General features: G+C 38.5%; 1 protein-coding gene across 4 annotated transcripts in view; it reads left to right on the plus strand.

Moving 5' to 3' along the window:
- ITPR2 (inositol 1,4,5-trisphosphate receptor type 2) overlaps nucleotides 1-20315 on the plus strand; it is a 533856-nt gene that overhangs the window by 247720 nt on the left and 265821 nt on the right. For all 4 annotated transcript variants that reach the window (XR_012324486.1, XM_019936326.3, XM_033866983.2 and 1 more), the window contains 4 exons: nucleotides 3837-3959; nucleotides 4607-4807; nucleotides 7123-7374; nucleotides 10032-10157. Coding sequence is in view for 3 of the 4 variants with exons in the window: in XM_019936326.3 (XP_019791885.2) it covers nucleotides 3837-3959; nucleotides 4607-4807; nucleotides 7123-7374; nucleotides 10032-10157 (702 nt within the window). In the remaining variant the exon portion in view is untranslated. The remainder of the gene's footprint in view (nucleotides 1-3836; nucleotides 3960-4606; nucleotides 4808-7122; nucleotides 7375-10031; nucleotides 10158-20315) is intronic.

Raw genomic sequence — 20315 nt, forward strand, 5'->3', positions numbered from 1 at the left:
CCCTTTAAGTAGACAAATCTAGAGAATATATGTGTGTGTGAATATAGTTATTCTCTTACTCCATCTGATCTTCCATCACCACTGCTGCCCATTCCTCCTTATGAATGCCCTCTGCACCTCACTCGGGCTCTGACCCCTCCACAAAGGTGGATGCCCTCTTCATCTCTCTTGGGCACCAATGTGCCATGCCAGGCCCCTCTCTGTGGATACCCTCCCCACTTGTACTTTTCACTTCTCATACTGGATTGCCCCCTGTCTGACTTAGTTATGTTTTAATATGTAAATTTATAAGGTGGTATAATTCAAACTAGGTTAGATAATGCAATGAAAGAATTACTGAAAAGCAAGAAAAAGTATTAAACCTTAAAAAAGGTATTAAAAAAGATATTTTCCAAATTATTATATCTTTGATATTGTAACATGGGCATTGGACATGTGATCAAGTCCCTTTTTCTACTATTTAGTATAACTGTAGTGTTGAGTATTTTACTACTACTTTGTGTTTTGCTGTTTTATTATTAATCATATTTTTATTGAAGTATAATTCACTTATAATATTATATTAGTTTCTGGTGTACAACAGAGTGATTTGATACGTCTATACATCACAAAATGATGTGACCATACAAAGTTATTACGGTATTATTGACTATATTCCCTATGCTGTATATTACATCCCTATGACTTGTTTATTTTATAACTGAAAGTTTGTACCTCTTAATCTCCCCCACCTAGTTCACTCATTCCCCCCGACGCCGGCAACCACTAGTTTGTTCTCTGTATCTATGAGTCTGTTTCTGTTTTGTTATGTTTGTTCATTTGTTTTCTCTTTTAGATTCCACATATAAGTGAAATCATACAGTATTTGTCTCTGTATGATTTATTTCACTTAGCATAATACCCTCTAGGTCCATCCATGTTGTCACAAATGGCAAGATTCCATTCCTTTATGGCTGAGTATTATTCCATTGTATATGTATATCACTTCTTCTTATTCCATTCATCTGTCAGTGGACACTTAGTTTGCTTTTGTATCTTGACTATTGTAAATAATGCTGTAGTGAACATATGGGTGTACATATCTTTTTGAATTAGTGTTTTTGTTTTCTTCAGAAAAGTACTCGAAGTGGAATTGCTGGATCATATGATAGTTCTATTTTTAATTTTTGAGGAAACGTTATATACTGTCTTCTGTAGTGGCTACACCAATTTACATTTCCGCTAACAGTGCATACGGGTTCCCTTTTCTCCACATTCTCACCAACACTTGTTATTTGTTTTTGATAATAGCCTTTCTGACAGGTGTGAGGTGATATCTCACTGTGGTTTTGATTTGCACTTCCTTGATGATTAGTGATGTTGAGCATCTTTTCATGTGTCTGTTGGCCATCTGTATGTCTTCTTTGAAAAAATGTCTATTCAGTTCCTATGCCCATTTTTAAAATCAGATTGTTTGTTTTTTTGATGTTCAATCATATGAGTTTTTTGGTATATTTTGTATATTAATCCCTTATTGGATATGTCATTTACAAATGTCTTCTCCCATTCAATAGGTTGCCTTTTCGTTTTGTTGATAGTTTCCTTTGCTGTGCAAGAATGTTTTAGTTTGATTAGGTCCCACTTGTTTATTTTTGCTTTTGTTTCCCTTGCCTGAGGAGACATATCCAAAAAGTATTGCTGAGACCGATGTCAAAAAGTGTACTTCTCACATTTTCTTCTAGGAGTTCTATGGTTTCAGGTCTTAGATCTAAGTCCTTAATCCACTTTAAGTCTACTTTTGTATATGGTATGAGAAAGTAGTCCAGTTTGATTCTTTTGCATGGAGCTGTCCAGTTTTCCCAACACTGTTTATTGAAGAAGCTGCCTTTTCCCCATTGTGTATTCTTGCCTCCTTTGTCATTCCTTCCTGATGCATTTCTACCACTCTTCACCAGCCCAGAATGTCTAAATCAAGTGATTTTTACGTGCATCACCTAAAGCTTAAATAAAAGGTTGAAGAATTTTTCTACACATCACTGAAAGTCACATACAATGTGACATCCTCTCTCTCAGAGCTCATTCCTTGGTTAATTGACCGTAGTTCTTGGGTTTATCTCTGGGCTCTCTGTTCTGTTCTGTTGATATATGTGTCTGTTTTTGTGCCAGTATCATACTATTTTGATCACTGTAGCTTTGTAGTATAGTTTGATATCAGGGAGCATGATATCTCCAGCTTTGTTCTTCTTTCTCAAGATTGTTTTGACTATTCAGGGTCTTTTGTGGTTCCATATAAATGTTAGAATTATTTCTGGGAAAAATGCCATTGGGGTTTGCTCAGTTTTGATACCTAGATTGTTCAGGAACAAACAAAAAAAAGCATAAGATGACAGTTTCAAAGAAACACCAATTCCAGTAGAACTGGCCCTGATGTCCTCCTGTGTGGCTGGCTTTTCTGTGGGAATTGGGTGTTCCTGCGGCTAAAGTTCCTTTGATGTTTTTTCACTATCCCTGGATTACACACATAAAGGAAAATGTTAGTCGATTTTGAAATAAAAACTTCCTATTTTCAAGATAGGAATGGAGTTTTCTGGACATATTTATGAGTCTGGTTAGTTCATCCCTATTTTCAGTGTGAGGAAGTGAGTCTATTAATGATCCGAGGCAGTTTATTTAGTTATAGATGGCATAAAATATAGACTCTCAGGTTAGGAAAAAAGAAAACATTAAATGCATTGAATATGAACTATTACTCAAAACATGAGTCCATTTTGTGTATCTGACACTGACCACATGACCTACCCAGAAAAATTTTAGGTTGTTTCAGTGATATTGTTAAAAGACCACTTTTAAAAAGAGACCTTTGCATTCTTTGTGAGTTTTGAGACTTAAGTTCCTTATTGAGATTCTTATTAGCAGTGAAGTACCTTATTGTAGGACTTTGGAAAATGACAGTGAATAAGGAAACAACCTAAGAGTGTGTGTGTTAAGAAAGAGGGGGACAAAGAGAGAGGGGAAAAGAGGAGGTCGGAAAGCGAAGAGAAAAAGGAAAAGAATGAGATGGAAAAAATAGACAAAGTAAGTCGCAAAAGGAGGGTGCACAGAGAGGGGAGAGGAGAGACTAGAGGTAAGGTCAGAACTATATATACAGAGAGAAATTTACAGAGTGGAGAAAAGAGGGCAAGTGAGTGGAGAGAAGAAAGAGTGGGGGCAAAGCAGGAGGACAAGGGAGTGAGAGCAGGAGAGAAGGAGCAGAAGGGGCCAGAGGAGGAGGGATAGATGCCTCCTGGAAAAATAGAAAGGGAGGAGTTGGAGAAAGAGGGGGATAGAGATGGTGGGGAAGGAGGAGAGACAGAAAACAAAAGGAACGGGAAGATCCAGGTACATGGAAACACTGGGAAAGATGAGAAATCCAAGAGAGGGGAGGAAAGAGAGGGATTGGAGGGTGCAGGACAGAAGGGAGCAGAACCCAGGAGAATGAGGGGGCCAGAGAGAGAGGAAGGGGGGACAACGGGGGTGTGGGGACAGAGGCAGGGGAGAAGAGACAGCTTTGTACGGAGATGGGAAATTGTAGTGGACAAGCAGGAAAGTTGGGGAGAATGAGAGATGGACCGTGAAACAAAAAGGGGGAGGAAAGAGTGGAGCAGAACAGATAGGAGGAGAATTAAGAGAAGGGGAGAGACATCTACAAAATGGGGAGGGTGGATGGGACGGGGTAACCGGGAGAGGGGTAGACACAGAAAGGGGAGCATAAAATAGTGGCATGGAGGAAAAAATGCATGTGCGAAAAAATATATTCTTTGATAATATTTTTGCTCCTGTGTGTTTCTCTGTATCACGTGCTACTCTTTAACTTCTAGAATGATGAAAAGATGAATGAAGTAATGAATCTGGCCCATACATTCCTGCAGAATTTCTGTCGGGGAAATCCACAGAATCAAGTTCTCCTCCATAAACATCTGAATTTGTTCTTAACCCCTGGTGTAAGTATTTGAGTGACTTCTAATATTTATAGTAAAGTGTCCATCTCATTCGTTTTAGCAACTTTGTTGGATAGAATTTTATTCATCTTCATCACCACATTTTTTAACTTGTAGGGGGTTCTCCTCCTAAAAGTGAATATCTTTTATTTCCATTAAGGAAACATTTAAAGAAACGTGAAAAATTACACAGATCTTACCTGCAGATGACAACTTCATTTATATGTACATAGTTTAATGTTAGGAAAAAGATGTGGTAGGACAAAGACTAACTCTTTGATGCCGTGAGTAAGTTAAATCTGGAAAACTCAAAGGTGGAGTTAAATCTGCTCTGTAAAACATGTGTCAGCGAATACTAAGGGGCAGCTACTTTTGAATAATACATAATTAAATTAATCTCAAGAATACTGTTGCCAACTTGTTGACCTTTATAATAAGCTCCGTCTTCCAACTAAATTCCTTTGTGAGCTCAGTTTTTTTTTTAAGTGCTGAATAATCTCAATGCACTTTGTAGAAGACTTGCACAGAAAAACTCACTACAGTTTTGCATAAAATAGGAAACTAATCACAAGCTGCGCAATTGATCTAAGTACTGTAGAATAGAAAATTGATCTTGTCAGAGTTACAAGGGCACATTCCTCTGTGTGTAGCTCCTTGAAGCAGAAACCATGCGGCACATCTTCATGAACAATTATCATCTGTGCAATGAAATTAGCGAGAGGGTTATCCAGCACTTCGTGCACTGCATTGAGACACACGGCCGCCACGTGGAGTACCTGAGGTTTCTGCAGACGATTGTCAAAGCAGACGGTAAATATGTGAAGAAATGCCAGGATATGGTGATGACCGAGGTATGTTCTCAGTTTGTATTTTATCAGCTTCACATAAACAATATGCTCAAATATGGGTTCTCTGTTAATTTAGAGTGACAAACAATCCCCCAGCAACATAGGTTTGGAAAATAAATTAAGTACGACTACTTAAGCACAAATGTGTTTTGCTTAGACCTAGGGAAGTAACGTATCATAAGTTGGTGTTATAATTTTCTAGGAGTTTATTTTTTTTTGATTCTTAATGAATTTGTGTATTTTAAATAATGGGTAAAATCCTATGAAAAGTTATAGATTATTTAGAATGAAAATGATTAAATTTTATATTTTTAAGTTTCAGTATGTAACAAAAATGGATTAAACTCTGCTTTTCAAGTGCCCTTATTACTCGGTTCCTGAAACATAGACTGGGTGTTCTTTGCTACTATTTACAGGGGGCTTTGAAGGGAATGAAACTAATGAATAGAAATTATCCATCAGTGATTCATTATATATGGAAACTTAGCTATTTAGAGTAAGTTAAAAATTTGAGAAAAGCAAATGGATGGAGTACTTCATTTATTTTGCCCTTTTCATTATGTTGTTTGTCATTGAGCAAGATTTATACAATGAATGAGTTAATCACTGGGAACCCATACTTTGGAGAATACTTTGAGCCTGTTTGGGTAAATCATTGCTCTGTGACCTAATGGTTCTCTAAAGGCCTGTATGGATTAGGCAGCTTTCAAACATGGCTACAAACAAGTTATATAGTAGATTATAGTGATTTGGGGGGATTTTCATAATGATGTACCTTAAATTTGAGAGTGGGAGTAGTTTCTATATTGGTATAATGTGAGTCCCTCTTGCTCCATAGAAATGTTAAAGTTAATTCAGCTGGAAGCCTTGAATTTTAAACGTAAATTATTGTTATTAACATTTAAGGAGCATTTTAAACTTGTAAAATTTACCTCTTATCTGTATTTACATGAACATTAGCCCTTCATTGCCTAGAAATGTGAGAATTAATTTGATTTTGGAAAATCATCATGGAAAGACTTAAAATGGGAAAGCAGCGCATAGTTAAGCCAGTCCTATGGCATTTATTAGGTGAAGCATTTCTGTGTGTAAAGAAGTATTTATAATATTATGTTAATATATAAATTTTTGACCCATATACATTCACTTTCAACAAAACTTTCAGTGTAAGCCAATTAATTGTCTTATCAATTCGAATAAAATAGAGAGAAAAATTACATAATCTGTGTTCTCCACCAGAATATTTCACATTGGCGTCAGAAAATTGGTGCTGTAATAGACAACAAGAATTGAGGCCTGCGCAGCTCCTGACCTGTCTGTGGTTTGGGGTTGCTATCTGCCTCATAAAGCAAAGTAGAGGGTTTGTCTTCTGGGAAGACAAAAGTCTTCTCTGCCAAAACCTCTTACATAGTTGGCCTTGGCATCTTCCAGGAATTGGAGGGCAGGGATTGAGACCTCTTGAGTCTGGGTTTTCAGTTGAGGTAGAGAGAGAAGACAGTGGTTATGAAGTCTGGAGTGGGGTGTAGTTACCTCCAGAACTCATCACTGTTAACTCAGCCTGGGCTTCACGACAGTCAAAGTGGATTCCTCAATAAAATAATAATACAGTTTCCCCCCCCTCAAATAGACAAGGCATTATGGTGATTGAGCAATAAAATGACCACCTGCTGGAATTCTCCACTGAAGTTATATAAACAAAACAGGGAGGAAAATTTATGTCCTAAAAGCCCCTACATATTCATTCTTTGTCTCTCTCTCTTTTTTAAAAGTTGCCTTTTTCTCTTCATTTCTCCCATCTCTGCTTTTACCTCCATTCTCTACCGACATCCATGACACGTGGAATCTCCAAATTCTCGTAGAGTTGCATTTGGTTCAGTGTACTTGCTTACTTATTCTGTCACTATTGAAGGAGATGGGGATATTTTATTCTATAGTAAAATTAGACTTACGAGATTTCTCATGCTTGGCAATGGAGTCTGCCATTTGAAGTAGAAGGAAGTAACTTCATTGGAATATTTTGCAGGTTCAATTTCAGTGGGTGACTCACTGAACAGTTTACTGTCATCTGTGTCCTTAATTCTTGCCCCTCTCCATCTCTCCCGTGTCTCTCCGACTGGTTTTGATAACATTCATAACTAATCACTTGACACATGCCTAGAATCTTTTTTACCATCCTGCCTTGGTGTAGTTCTGCATTTGCAGTGTTATCTATGTTTTTACAAAGAGATGCACGTATTTCCAGATAGACCAAGCCTTTGGAAATAACTGCAAGGATGAACATTTGGACTGCTATGTCGACTCTCTTGTTATCATTTCAGTTGATAAATGGGGGTGAAGATGTGCTGGTATTTTACAATGATAGAGCATCATTTCCCATCCTTCTCCATATGATGTGTTCAGAGAGGGACCGAGGGGACGAGAGTGGCCCCTTAGCCTACCACATCACCCTTGTGGAGTTGCTGGCAGCATGCACAGAGGGGAAAAATGTCTACACTGAAATCAAGTGCAATTCCCTTCTGCCCCTGGACGACATAGTGAGGGTGGTGACCCATGACGACTGCATCCCTGAGGTAAGCCTGGCAAAAGCTTAGTGGCTATAGAATTGTTAGTAATTTTTAATAAGTGCCGGAAGTCCTCCTACTATTATTTATAATGAGATAATGTATTTAGTGAAGGAATTGTACTTAGCTATACAATTAGGAACATTTAAAAGAGCATAAAAAGTTTACTCTTTTGTTCTACAAGGAACTATGAAAAAGGATAAACCTTTTTAAAGTATAGCCGCTATTAGTTTACTAGAAGCTACCATAGGAATTTCTAGGTATGGCATTGTGATCAAACGGAAAAATTGACTTGTAACCTCTAGTATGTTCCTGAGCATAAAACAGATGCTTCATAAATAATTCACAGTCATCAATAGGAGAGGCTAGGATGGTACTGCAGGATCACTATCAGATTCTCTAGGTTTACCTTTGCTTTATGGAGTAGATGCATTCTTGGAAATATGGACACATTTTGCTTTATTCACACATCATCTTTTACCCTCTGTTCTTGTTTGGCATGACGGCAGGGAAGAAACTCATTAGAAGCTGGTTGTCTGCCAACAAGATTAACGAGGCTTCCAGGAATGTACATTGCAATAATGTTTTTCTTTTCTACCATTGTGGTGTATTGTTGCAAAGTTTATAAACATGTGATACACTAAATCCAAACATTTTAAATCACAGTAGCTTAAAAAGGCATCCAGTTAGGTTAACTTCCCTACTTCCAAATAGTCCTACACAGTGATGGACTTGAAAGTATATTTTTATGAAAATTTGTGGAATTGTTGATACCTCAAACCAAGGGTACTTCATGACTTGATTGGTTTGAAATAAGATGGCAAAGAAAGGAAGCATAGTGTAGTGATTAAATCCGTGGGTTCTGTCTTTATTTGAGGTCCTGATTCTGGCCATGCAGTTCTCTCGGACATAGCACTCTAACCTCTTATATTCACATACTTCACCCCTCGTCATCCTTCAGATCTTGATTCCAGCATTACTTCTTTAAGGAAGACCCTCCTGGCTTCCCATAGTAGAGTCTATAAGAGCCTATAATTTGAAATTTGATATTTGAATTTTATTAGTTAAAAATATCTGTAGCCTTCACATTCTTTACCAAGATTATAAGCTAAATGAGAGTAACACCTGGGTCTGTTTGTAGTCACCATTATATTGTCTGAACCTGAACCTACATTTAATAAGTATGTTCTGAATGAATGAACGAATGGTTTAAAGAATGAGTCAGAATCTTGGATCCATTACTTTCTAGCTGTGTGACTGATTCCAACAGGGTACTTAACCTTCTAATCTTCAATTTACACAATTTTGAAGCAAAATAATTATAGTATGTACCTGATAGGATTGGTGGAGGATTAAATTAAGATATTACATACAGACTGCTGAAGGCGTTTGGCATGTAGCGAGCACTGAATGCATATTAACTGCTGTCAAGATGATTATGATATGCACCAAATGGCTCTGATGTCTCCGTGACACAGGCACCCTGCCATTGAAGATTTGCTTCAGACCTCAGTCAGGCAGAGATAAGTACTAAGGGCATGAAAGCTGGCCCTGTATTCCTTATGGTTCTAACTCGGATTCTGTGAACGCTCTGAAATTGTTTACATGATTTTTTTATGTGTGTGCATTTTTCTGGGGAAATTTATAGCATTCATCACATTCTTATACAGAGAGAGAGAGAGGAGAGAAAAGAAGAGATAAGAAAAGAGAAGAAGGGGAAAGAAAAGGAAAAACAAAAACTATTGCCCTATGCACTTTAGAAAGGGTATATGTTGGTGAGACTCATGCCAGTCTTTTATGAGGAACTTTGCTAAATCTGGAAAGGAACTTTACTACATCTTAAAATAATTCAATTTTTTTTTTTTTTTTTGGTAAGCTGTGAGCCTGCCTCTTCTCAGAAATAGTAATTTAAATGCTTTTGAATGGCAACAAAGTATTATTTAGTCAACATACTGAAGCATTGTATTAGATCTCTTTTGGTTGCAAGTGACAGAAACCCAATTTAAACTAGTTTAAATTTTAAAAGGAAATTTTATTGGCTCTTGTATTTGGGAATTTGAAGAATAGTTGTTCATATGATTCAAGAGGTTCAAACAATGTCAGGATTCCTTCTATCTCTTGTTACCTTTTCCTTTGGGGTTTTGCCTCATTCTCTTTATCTGAGCATAATTTTCCTCCACACACCTGGAGAAGATGGGTCTTGGAGTCCAGGTTGACCTTGTTCCATTTTGACAATGAGAGAGGGGGAAAGGGAGCGAGAGAGAGAACGAGAGAATATGAATGAATGAATGACAGAGACAGAGAAGGGGAGGGGAGGTGGGGAGGTGAGGTGGAGAGGAGGGAAGAGAGGGAGGCAGAGAGGGAAAGAGAGTACTTTTGACTCCTAGTGTCTGAAATATGTTAGACTTGGTTTACATGAAGTTCACATTCTCACACCAATCACAGGGCCCAGGGGAATGGAATACTAGGTCATGAGTTTACCCTGGGCCAGGGGGTGGAGTGTTTTAGTAAAAGAAAGGAGATGGGAATGCTCTCTGGGTACACCCAAAGTATACTATAATTTACTATAGGAAATAACACAGTTTCACATAACCATTCATAATACATATTGGAAGATGAAGAATAAGGAAAAAACTCACTCTCTTCTCTATTTGAAACTTGCGCAGGTTAAAATTGCTTATGTGAATTTTGTTAATCACTGTTACGTTGACACTGAAGTGGAAATGAAAGAAATCTACACAAGTAACCACATTTGGAAATTATTTGAGAGCTTCTTGGTGGATATGGCAAGGGTAAGTCACGCGTTGATCATTAAATACTACTTCCTGTTTAGTAAGGTCATTGATATATATTTTGACTAAACAGTATCAAGCATCTGGATGAAAACTTAGAATTAAACCGACTATGTTTAGATGTCATCTGTTACATTCAAAAAGTTGTGACTGAGTTTCATAAGACTGTGAGATTCAATGAGTTAATGTACTCAAAATGCCAGTACAGTGTATATGGCAGCAAGGTGTTCATTTTCACTTTTACAACTGACCGTATTGGCCTGTTAGTAAATGGAATTTTGGTAGCCTTTTTGCATCGGTTAGAGATGATATTTGGCAGAGGTCAATTTGTATTCGACCTTGTATCATGAATGCAATTATAAACCAGAGATGGAAGAGATCGCACGAGGTCTTGGATACTGCTTTCGGGCAGGTAGGTACTTGCAGACTATTTAGGACCCAGCACTGCCCACTATTGCCTATTCCACATTTTCTTTGGGAGTGTGCTCCAGTAATTGAATCATCTGCTGCTTTCACTCATGTCAGTCAGAATACAGTCTGCTTTTTACTTTGAGTCCATTTTCTCATGTTTGGCTTTTTGGGGGGTTGGGGAGGACACATGGAGCTGGCTGGCATTTTCCAGATACTGTCCAGCATATGTTTTTGCTCTGTTAATATTGAGTACATGAATGAACGAAGAAAGGAAGGAAGGAATCTTTGATAGACAGCACTTAATTTGAGTTAGTATATCTTAGCCCCTTTTTTTGCCTGCCGAATGATAATGTCCAGGGTGTATTATTTTAGTTATTTTGTGGGGGGACGATCTTCTCCGGTTTTCCCATTAAAATTATGGGACATAATGTTCAAACATGAGTTTCACTAATAGAAGATAGTGTATAGCTAACTCCTTAGACTTATATGACTTATGGTGGCCTGTCCCAGTCCTTTGGCTTCCTACATTCCTGAGTGCTGGTCGTTTACAGGGGCCTCACTTAGATGTATTGGAGGAGAGGGGTTAGTGAAGTCCACATGGATGGGTGCCGATTGCTATCCGTTAGCTCACTGCCTTCCTACAATTCTTTCTGGAAGGAAGGAAGGCTAAAGGGATATAATAAAACATTAGCTGTAGATCCAGACATCCAAGAGCAATCTTAGATAATAGAATAAATCACATATTCCAGTCTAGGAGCTCTTTTATTTAGTCAAGGCTCGCAGGTGGAATGTACTTATTTCGCCTGTGGTATGGGGTAGTGTGAGTGAGCTCTGCTGTGTTCACGCATGTGTGAAGCAAGGCAATCCTGTTTTACCTCATTTCTGGAGACCTTAAAAGCCACTCGCTACCTTCCTCAGGTAGACCTGCATCCTGTTTTACACAGGACTTAACATACCACTCATATTTACCCCTGTGACCTTGTGAAAGCCCTTGTAAGTGACTGGCCACAAGTATCTCCAGAGACCTTGGAGTAAAGGATGGTTTATATGCTGATGGCTGAGCTTTAAAACTGCACGTGCAGGAAGACATTAAAGAGATTACAGACTGATTTGCAGAGTTGCACAGTGCTATGGACTAAAGATAAGCTTGAAAAGACCAAGGTCACATTCTAGGCATCATGATCTGCAAAGCTGAAAGGATTTTTATTTTTAAACCAAAGAAGGCTTGATGATACCTGTCATTGATTATGCTACCTTGGAAACAGTCTTTTCCATTGATGTGTTTATTCATAAGGCTAAAGGGTACATATTCTTTTTTTTTTAAAGTATGCATGTAGGCAGGATTTTTATTTTAGCTATTCAATATTTAAATAGACATAGTGTTATTAGTATATAAAGGCTTTAAGGGAATTTCAAGTTTTCTTGGTCTATTCAATCATTATGTCTAACCACAACAGCTTAACTATACTGCAGAAGCATTTTTGTTCTTTCCTTCTTGTTTCCCTCTGATTTATATTTTAAAGCAGCAACTCTCTTATCCCCTCACCGAGAATGACAAGGACTCACCCTTCCTACTTCAGGGAAGGGGCAGGAAATCTGACTTTTCCATATTTGGGATTTGTCTTTCTCCCCGTGAAGACAGATTAAGGAGCCAACACACACTTTCAAATTCAAATACAAAAAAAATATGGTTAAAAAAGTGGAGTGTGGCCTTTGAGGTGAATTTTCAGTTCAGTAGAACAGTAGCTCTCAAACTTTAGTGAGCAGCAGAAGTATCTGCAGGATTTGTTAGAACACATGTTGCTGGGCCTCACTCCCATAGTTTCTGATTCAGTAGATGTGAGACTTGGCATTTTTAACAAGCTTTCAGGTGATGCTGAAGCTGCTGGTCCAGCGACCACACTTTGAGAATCACTGCAGTAGAGCAAGGTAGTCAGCAATAGGCATTTTAGAGTCATTAGCCAGACCAGAGTTCAAGTTTAGGCTCTGTCTCTTACTAGCTCAGTTATCCTGGGCAAGGTACTTAGCCCTCTGACCCTGAGTTTCCTTATTTGTCAAATACATACAATAATAACACATTCCTGGGCTTCCCTGGTGGCGCAGTGGTTGAGAGTCCGCCTGCCGATGCAGGGGACGCGGGTTCGTGCCCTGGTCTGGGAAGATCCCACATGCCGCGGGGCAGCTAGGCCCATGAGCCACGGCCGCTGAGCCTGCGCGTCCGGAGCCTGTGTTTCGCAGCGGGAGGGGCCGCAGCAGTGAGAGGCCCGCGTACCGCTAAAAAAAAAAAAAAAGTAAATAACACATTCCTTATGGCGTTACTGGGAGGCTTCAGTGAGATAATACGTATACAGCTCTTAGCACATGCTCGGCACTTAGAGAGTTGGTGCCATCACCCATTTTATCCCTGTCATGGTTAACATCGCTGGTATATTACAAGGTTATATGTAGCCTTTAAAGCAATTTCAAGTAGCTTCCCCAAGACCCGATAACAATGTTGAGGATAACCTAAAGGAGGCCCATCTTACGCAGGCAAGAGCCAGAAACCATGTTCGTGAAGCTGGACACACACAATAGTGACTTGATGTAGAGATGGACTAAATTCAGATATTACAACAAAGTTATGAAATCCTGGAGCAACTGATTTACATCAGTGAGACATGGTGAAGGTAATCTGGAGGAAAGGTATTTGGTAAATTGGACCTAAAGAATCGTAGGATCTTAGGGTTGAAAGACACTGGCAGTCCTACCGTTCACAGTTTCTAGCACCTGCCTGTATATTTCCATTTCTAATGATCTCATTACTTTTTTGTGAGACAACTGATTTCATTACTGCGCAACTTGAATTGTTAGAAACCAAAACTGAGCCAGATTTTTTTTTTAATTTTTAAATTTTATTTTATTCATTTTCTTATACAACAGGTTCTTATTAGTCATCAATTTTATACACATCACTGTATACATGTCAGTCCCAATCGCCCAATTCATCACACCACCATCCCCACCCCCCCGCTGCTTTCCACCATTGGTGTCCATACGTTTGTTCTATAAATCTGTGTCTCAAATTTCTGCCCTGCAAACCCGGTTCATCTGTATTATTTTTCTAGGTTCCACATATATGCGTTAATATACGATATTTGTTTTGCTCTTTCTGACTTACTTCACTCTGTATAACAGTCTCTAGATCCATCCATGTCTCAACTAATGACCCAATTTCGTTCCTTTTTATGGCTGAGTAATATTCCATTGTATATATGTACCACATCTTCTTTATCTATTCATCTGTCAATGGGCATTTAGGTTGCTTCCATGACCTGCCTATTGTAAATAGTGCTGCAGTGAACATTGGGGTGCATGTGTCTTTTTGAATTATGGTTTTCTCAGGGTATATGCCCAGTAGTGGGATTGCTGGATCATATGGTAATTCTATTTTTAGTTTTTTAAGGAACCTCCATACTGTTCTCCATAGTGCCTGTATCAATTTACAGTCCCACCAACAGTGCAAGAGGGTTCCCTTTTCTCCACACCCACTCCAGCATTTGTTGTTTGTAGATTTTCTGATGATGCCCATTCTATCTGGTGTGAGGTGATACCTCATTGTAGTTTTGATTTGCATTTCTCTAATAATTAGTGATGTTGAGCAGCTTTTCATGTGCCTCTTGGCCATCTGTATGTCTTCTTTACAGAAATGTCTATTTAGGTCTTCTGCCCATTTTAGGATTGGGTTGTTTGTTTTTTTTAATATTGAGCTGCATGAGCTGTTTATATATTTTGGAGATTAATCCTTTGTCAGTTCCTTCATTTGCAAATATTTTCTCCCATTCTGAGGGTTGTCTTTTGGTCTTGTTTATGGTTTCCTTTGCTGTGAAAAAGGTTTTAAGTTTCATTAGGTCCCATTTGTTTATTTTGGTTTTTATTTCCATTACTCTAGGAGGTGGATCAAAAAAGATCTTGCTATGATTTATGGCAAAGAGTGTTCTTCCTATGTATTCCTCTAAGAATTTTATACTGTCTGGTCTTACATTTAGGTCTCGAATCCATGTTGAGTTTACTTTTGTGTATTGTGTTAGGGAATGTTCTAATTTCATTCTTTTACATGTAGCTGTCCAATTTTCCCAGCACCACTTATTGAAGAGACTGTCTTTTCTCCATTGTATATCCTTGCCTCCTTTATCATAGATTAGTTGACCATAGGTTCGTGGGTTTATTTCTGGGCTTTCTATCTTGTTCCATTGATCTATGATTGTGTTTTTGTGCCAGTACCATATTGTCTTGATTACTGTGGCTTTGTAGTATAGTCTGAAGTCAGGGAGACTGATTCCTCCAGCTCTGTATTTTTCCCTCAAGACCGCTTTTGCTATTAGGGGTCTTTTGTGTCTCCATACAAATTTTAAGATTTTTTGTTCTAGTTCCATAAAAAATGCCATTGGTAATTTGATAGGGATTGCATTGAATCTGTAGATTGCTTTGGGTAGTATAGTCATTTTCAGAATATTGAGTCTTCCAATCCAAGAACATGGTATATCTCTCCATCTGTTGGTATCATCTTTAATTTCTTTCATCAGTGTCTTATAGTTTTCTGCATACAGGTCTTTTGTCTTCCTAGGTTGGTTTATTCCTAGGTATTTTATTCTTTTTGTTGCAATGGTAAATGGGAGTGCTTCTCTTTCAGATTTTTCATCATTAGTGTATAGGAATGCAAGAGATTTCTGTGCATTAATTTTGTATCCTGCAACTTTACCATTGATTAGCTCTAGTATTTTTCTAGTGGCATCTTTAGGATTCTCTATGTATAGTATCATGTCATCTGCAAACAGTGACAGTTTTATTTCCTCTTTTCCAGTTTGTGTTCCTTTTATTTCTTCTTCTTCTCTGATTGCCGTGGCTAGGACTTCCAAAACTATGTTGAATAATAGTGGTGAGAGTGGACATCCTTGTCTTTTTCCTGATCTTAGAGGAAATACTTTCAATTTTTCACCATTGAGAATCACGTTTGCTGTGGGTTTGTCGTATATGGCCTGTATTATGTTGAGGTAGTTTCCCTTTATGCCCACTTTCTGGACAGTTTTTTTATCATAAATGGGTGTTGAATTTTGTCAAAAGCTTTTTCTGCATCTATTGAGATGATCATATGTTTTTTATTCTTCAGTTTGTTAATATGGTGTATCACATTGATTGATTTGTGTATATTGAAGGATCCTTGCATCCCTGGGATAAATCCCACTTGATCATGGTGTATGATCTTTTTAAAGTGTTGCTGGATTCTGTTTGCTAGTATTTTGTTGAGGATTTTTTCATCTATATTGATCAGTGATATTGGTCTGTAATTTTCTGTTTTTGTAGTATCTTTGTCTGGTTTTGGTATCAGGGTGATAGTGGCCTCATAGAATGAGTTTGGGAGTGTTCCTTCCTCTGCAATTTTTTGGAAGAGTTTGAGAAGGATGGATTTTAGCTCTTCTCTAAATGTTTGATAGAATTCACCTGTGAAGCCATCTGGTCCTGGGCTTTTGTTTGTTGAAAGATTTTTAATCACAGTTTCAATTTCATTACTTGTGATTGGTCTGTTCATATTTTCTATTTCTTCGTGTCAGTCTTGGAAGGTTGTGCATTTCTAAGAATTTGTCCATTTCTTCCAGGTTGTCCATTTTATTGGCATAGAGTTGCTTGTAGTAGTCTCTTCAGATGCTTTGTATTTCTGTGTTGTCTTTTATAACTTCACCTTTTTCATTTCTAATTTTATTCGAGTCCTCTCTCTCTTTTTCTTGATGAGTCTGGCTAATGGTTTATCAATTTTTCTTATCTTCTCAAAGAACCAGCTTTTAGTTTTATTGGTCTTTGCTCTTGTTTTCTTTGTTTCCATTTCATTTATTTCTGATCTGATCTTTATGATTTCTTTCCTTCTGCTAACTTTGGGTTTTGTTTGTTCTTCTTTCTCTAGTTCCTTTAGGTGTAAGTTTAGATTGTTTATTTGAGATTTTTCTTGTTTCTTGAGGTAGGCTTGTACAGCTATAAACATCCCTGTTAGAACTGCTCTTGCTGCATCCCATAGATTTTGGATCATCGTGTTTTCATTGTCATTTGTCTCTAGGTATTTTTTGATTTCTTCTTTGATTTCTTCAGTGATCTCTTGGTTATTTAGTAATGTATTGTTTAGCCTCCATGTGTTTGTGTTTTTTATGTTTTTTTCCCTGTATTGATTTCTAATCTCATAGTGTTGTAATCAGAAAAGATGCTTGATATGATTTCCATTTTCTTAAATTTACTGAGGCTTGATTTGTGACCCAAGATGTGATCTATCCTGGAGAATGTTCCATGCTCACTTGAGAAGAAAGTGTCATCTGCTATTTTAGATGGGATGTCCTATAAATATCAGTTAAGTCTATCTGGTCTATTGTCTCATAAAGCTTCTGTTTCCTTATTAATTTTCTGTTTGGATGATCTGTCCATTGGTGTATGTGAGATGTTAAAGTCCCCCACTACTATTGTGCTACTGTCAATTTCCTCTTTTATAGCTGTTAGCAGTTGCCTTATGTATTGAGGTTCTCCTATGTTGGGTGCATATATAATTGTTATATCTTCTTCTTGGATTGATTCCTTGATCATATGTGTCCTTCCTTGTCTCTTGTAACATTCTTTATTTTAAAGTCTATTTTATCTGATATGAGTATTCCTACTCCAGCTTTCTTTTGATTTCCATTTGCATGGAATATCTTTTTCCATCCCCTCACTTTCAGTCTGCATGTGTCCCTAGGTCTGAAGTGGGTCTCTTGTAGACAGCATATAGATGGGTCTTGTTTTTGTATCCCTTCAGCAAGCCTGTGCCTTTTGGCTGGAGCATTTAATCCATTTACATTTAAGGTAATTATCAATATGTATGTTCCTATGACCATTTTCCTAATTGTTTTGGGTTTGTTTTTGTAGGTCCTTTTCTTCTCTTGTGTTTGCCACTTAGAGAAGTTCCTGTAGTGTTTGTTTTAGAGCTGGTTTGGTGGTGCTGAATTCTCTTAGCCTTTGGTTGTCTGTAAAGCTTTTGATTTCTGAATGAGATCCTTGCCGGGAAGAGTAATCTTGGTTGTAGTTTCTTCCCTTTCATCACTTTAAGTATATCATGCCACTGCCTTCTGGCTGTAGAGTTTCTGCTGAGAAATCATTTGTTAACCTTATGGGAATTCCCTTGTATGTTATTTGTTGTTTTTCCCTTGCTGCTTTCAATAATTTTTCTTTGTCTTTAATATTTGCCAATTTGATTACTATGTGTCTTGGCATATTTCTCCTTGGGTTTTTCCTGTGTGGGACTTGCTGCCTTTCCTGAACTTGTGTTGCTCTTTCCTTTCCCATGTTAGGGATGTTTTCGACTGTAATCTCTTCAAATATTTTCTCTGGTCCTTTCTCCTTCTGGGACCCCTATAATGCAAATGTTGTTGCGTTTACTGTTGACCCAGAGGTCTCTTAGGCTTTCTTCATTTCTTTTCATTCTTTTTTCTTTATTCTGTTCCACAGCAGTGAATTCCACCGTTCTGTCTTCCAGGTCACTTATCTGTTCTTCTGCCTCAGTTATTCTGCTATTGATTCCTTCTAGTGTAGTTTCATTTCAGTTATTGTGTTGTTCATCTCTGTTTGTTTGTTCTTTAATTCTTCTGGGTCTTTGTTAAACATTTCTTGCATCTTCTTGATATTTGCCTCCATTCTTTTTCCGAGGTCCTGGATCATCTTTACTATCATTATTGTGAATTCTCTTTCTGGAATGTTGCCTATCTCCACTTCATTTAGTTGTTTTTCTGGGGTTTTATCTTGTTCCTTCATCTGGTACATAGCCCTCTGCCTTTTCATCTTGTCTATCTTTCTGTGAATTTGGTTTCTCTCCACAGGCTGCAGGATTGTAGTTCTTCCTGCTTCTGCTGTCTGCCCTCTGGTGCATGAGACTATCTAAAAGGCTTGTGCATGTTTCCTAATGGGAGGGACCTGTGGTAGGTAGTGCTGGCTGTTTCTCTGGTGGGCAGATCTCAGTAAAACTTTAATCTGCTTGTCTGCTGATGGGTTGGGCTGAGTTCCCTCCCTGTTGGTTGTTTGGCCTGAGGCCACCCAACACTGGAACCTACTGGGGCTCTCTGGTGGGGCTAATGGAGGGCTCTTGGTGGGCTCAGGCCAAGGAGTACTTCCCAGAACTTCTGCTGCCAGTGTCCTTGTCCTCACTGTGAGACACAGCCACCCCCGGCCTCTGCAGGAGGCCCTCCAACACTAGCAGGTAGGTACGGTTCAGTCTCCCCTGGGGTCACTGCTCTTTCCCCTGGGTCCCGATGCGAACACTACTTTGTGTGTCCCCTCCAATAGTGGAGTCTGTGTTTCCCCCAGTCCTGTCGAAGTGCTGCAGTCAAATCCCACTAGCCCTCAAAGTCTGATTCTCTAGGAATTCCTCCTCCTGTTGCCAGACCCCCAGGTTGGGGAGCCTGTTGTGGGGCTCAGAACCTTCACTCCAGTGGGTGGACTTATGTGGTATAAGTGGTCTCCAGTCTGTGAGTCACCCACCCAGCAGTTATGGGATTTGATTTTATGTCATTGCGCCCCTCCTCCCATCTCACTGTGGCTTCTCCTTTGCCTTTGGATGTGGGGTATCTTTTTTGGTGATTTCCAGTGTCTTTCTCTCGATGATTGTCCAGCAGCTAGTTGTGATTCTTGTGTTCTCACAAGAGGGAGTGAGAGCACATCCTTCTACTCCACTGTCTTGGTTCAGGGCCCCACATTTTTATCTATTATAATTTTTACTTATTCTTTCCTTCTATAGCAGCATAGAATGATTCCATTCAGGAAGAATGTAGGTGTTTACTATTCTCCTCGCTGATGATGTAGTTTGAAATGGTAAAATTATTCAACTTAAAGGAACTTAAGATCATCTAGGCTGACCTCCTAATTTTGCTCCTGAGTTCCAGGGAGATTAATTTGCTAGCATGGAGTGACTTGCCTGGCTAGTAACAGAGCTGGGAGGTCTGTGGCAGCCTATTTCAGGGATCTTTCCACAATAACTTCTCAAATGTGTCACGACAGTCCTCATGTCTCCCATTATTTTCTCCATGACTTTCAGTGGTTCCTCTTCTGTTCAGGCTTCTGGGCTCCTTGTTTTCAGTACAGTTTTGAGTTCTTTCTAATTTGTCAGTGTTTTAAACATATGGCATTCGCGATGGAACCCAGTGCTTCAGGCAGGGTCCAGCCAGCACGAAGCAGATGATTATTTTAGTAGAAATTTGGAAAGCAATCCTATTTAGAAGGCAAATGAACTATTAATATGTAGTGGCCCGCGTACCACCGTCCACCTTTCTCCTCATGTTTCTCAGGAGTCAGCACCACCAAGTTCTTTTTGTTTGCTCTTGGTAAAGCTCTCTAAAGAGTCCCCTTAATTAGTATCTTTTAGTTTCCTGTTTGTACCCCCTTGTCTGTTATCTTGGTAAGACCCATATAAGAAAAGCTTTCTGAAAGACTGCTTTTAATGAACTAAATTTGTTTATTTTTAATTTTTATTAATTTTATTTATTTTTATTTGTTTATTTGCACTGGATTGTTTCACGTCCTTACTCTATTCTGATTTTCTGACAGAGACTGCATCCATGTCCTGTAAATATAGCAGGTTTAGATAGGCAGCAAAGCTGTTAGATACATGAAAATTTGCTCTACTGTCCTTTAGAGCATTTAACGGCAGCCCACTTTGATCTCCGTGCCAGTGCAGCTAAAATTGGTGTTTGTAGGGCAGAAATGCTT

The sequence above is a fragment of the Tursiops truncatus genome, chromosome 11 (assembly GCF_011762595.2).
Source record: "Tursiops truncatus isolate mTurTru1 chromosome 11, mTurTru1.mat.Y, whole genome shotgun sequence".
Taxonomy (NCBI): domain Eukaryota; kingdom Metazoa; phylum Chordata; class Mammalia; order Artiodactyla; family Delphinidae; genus Tursiops; species Tursiops truncatus.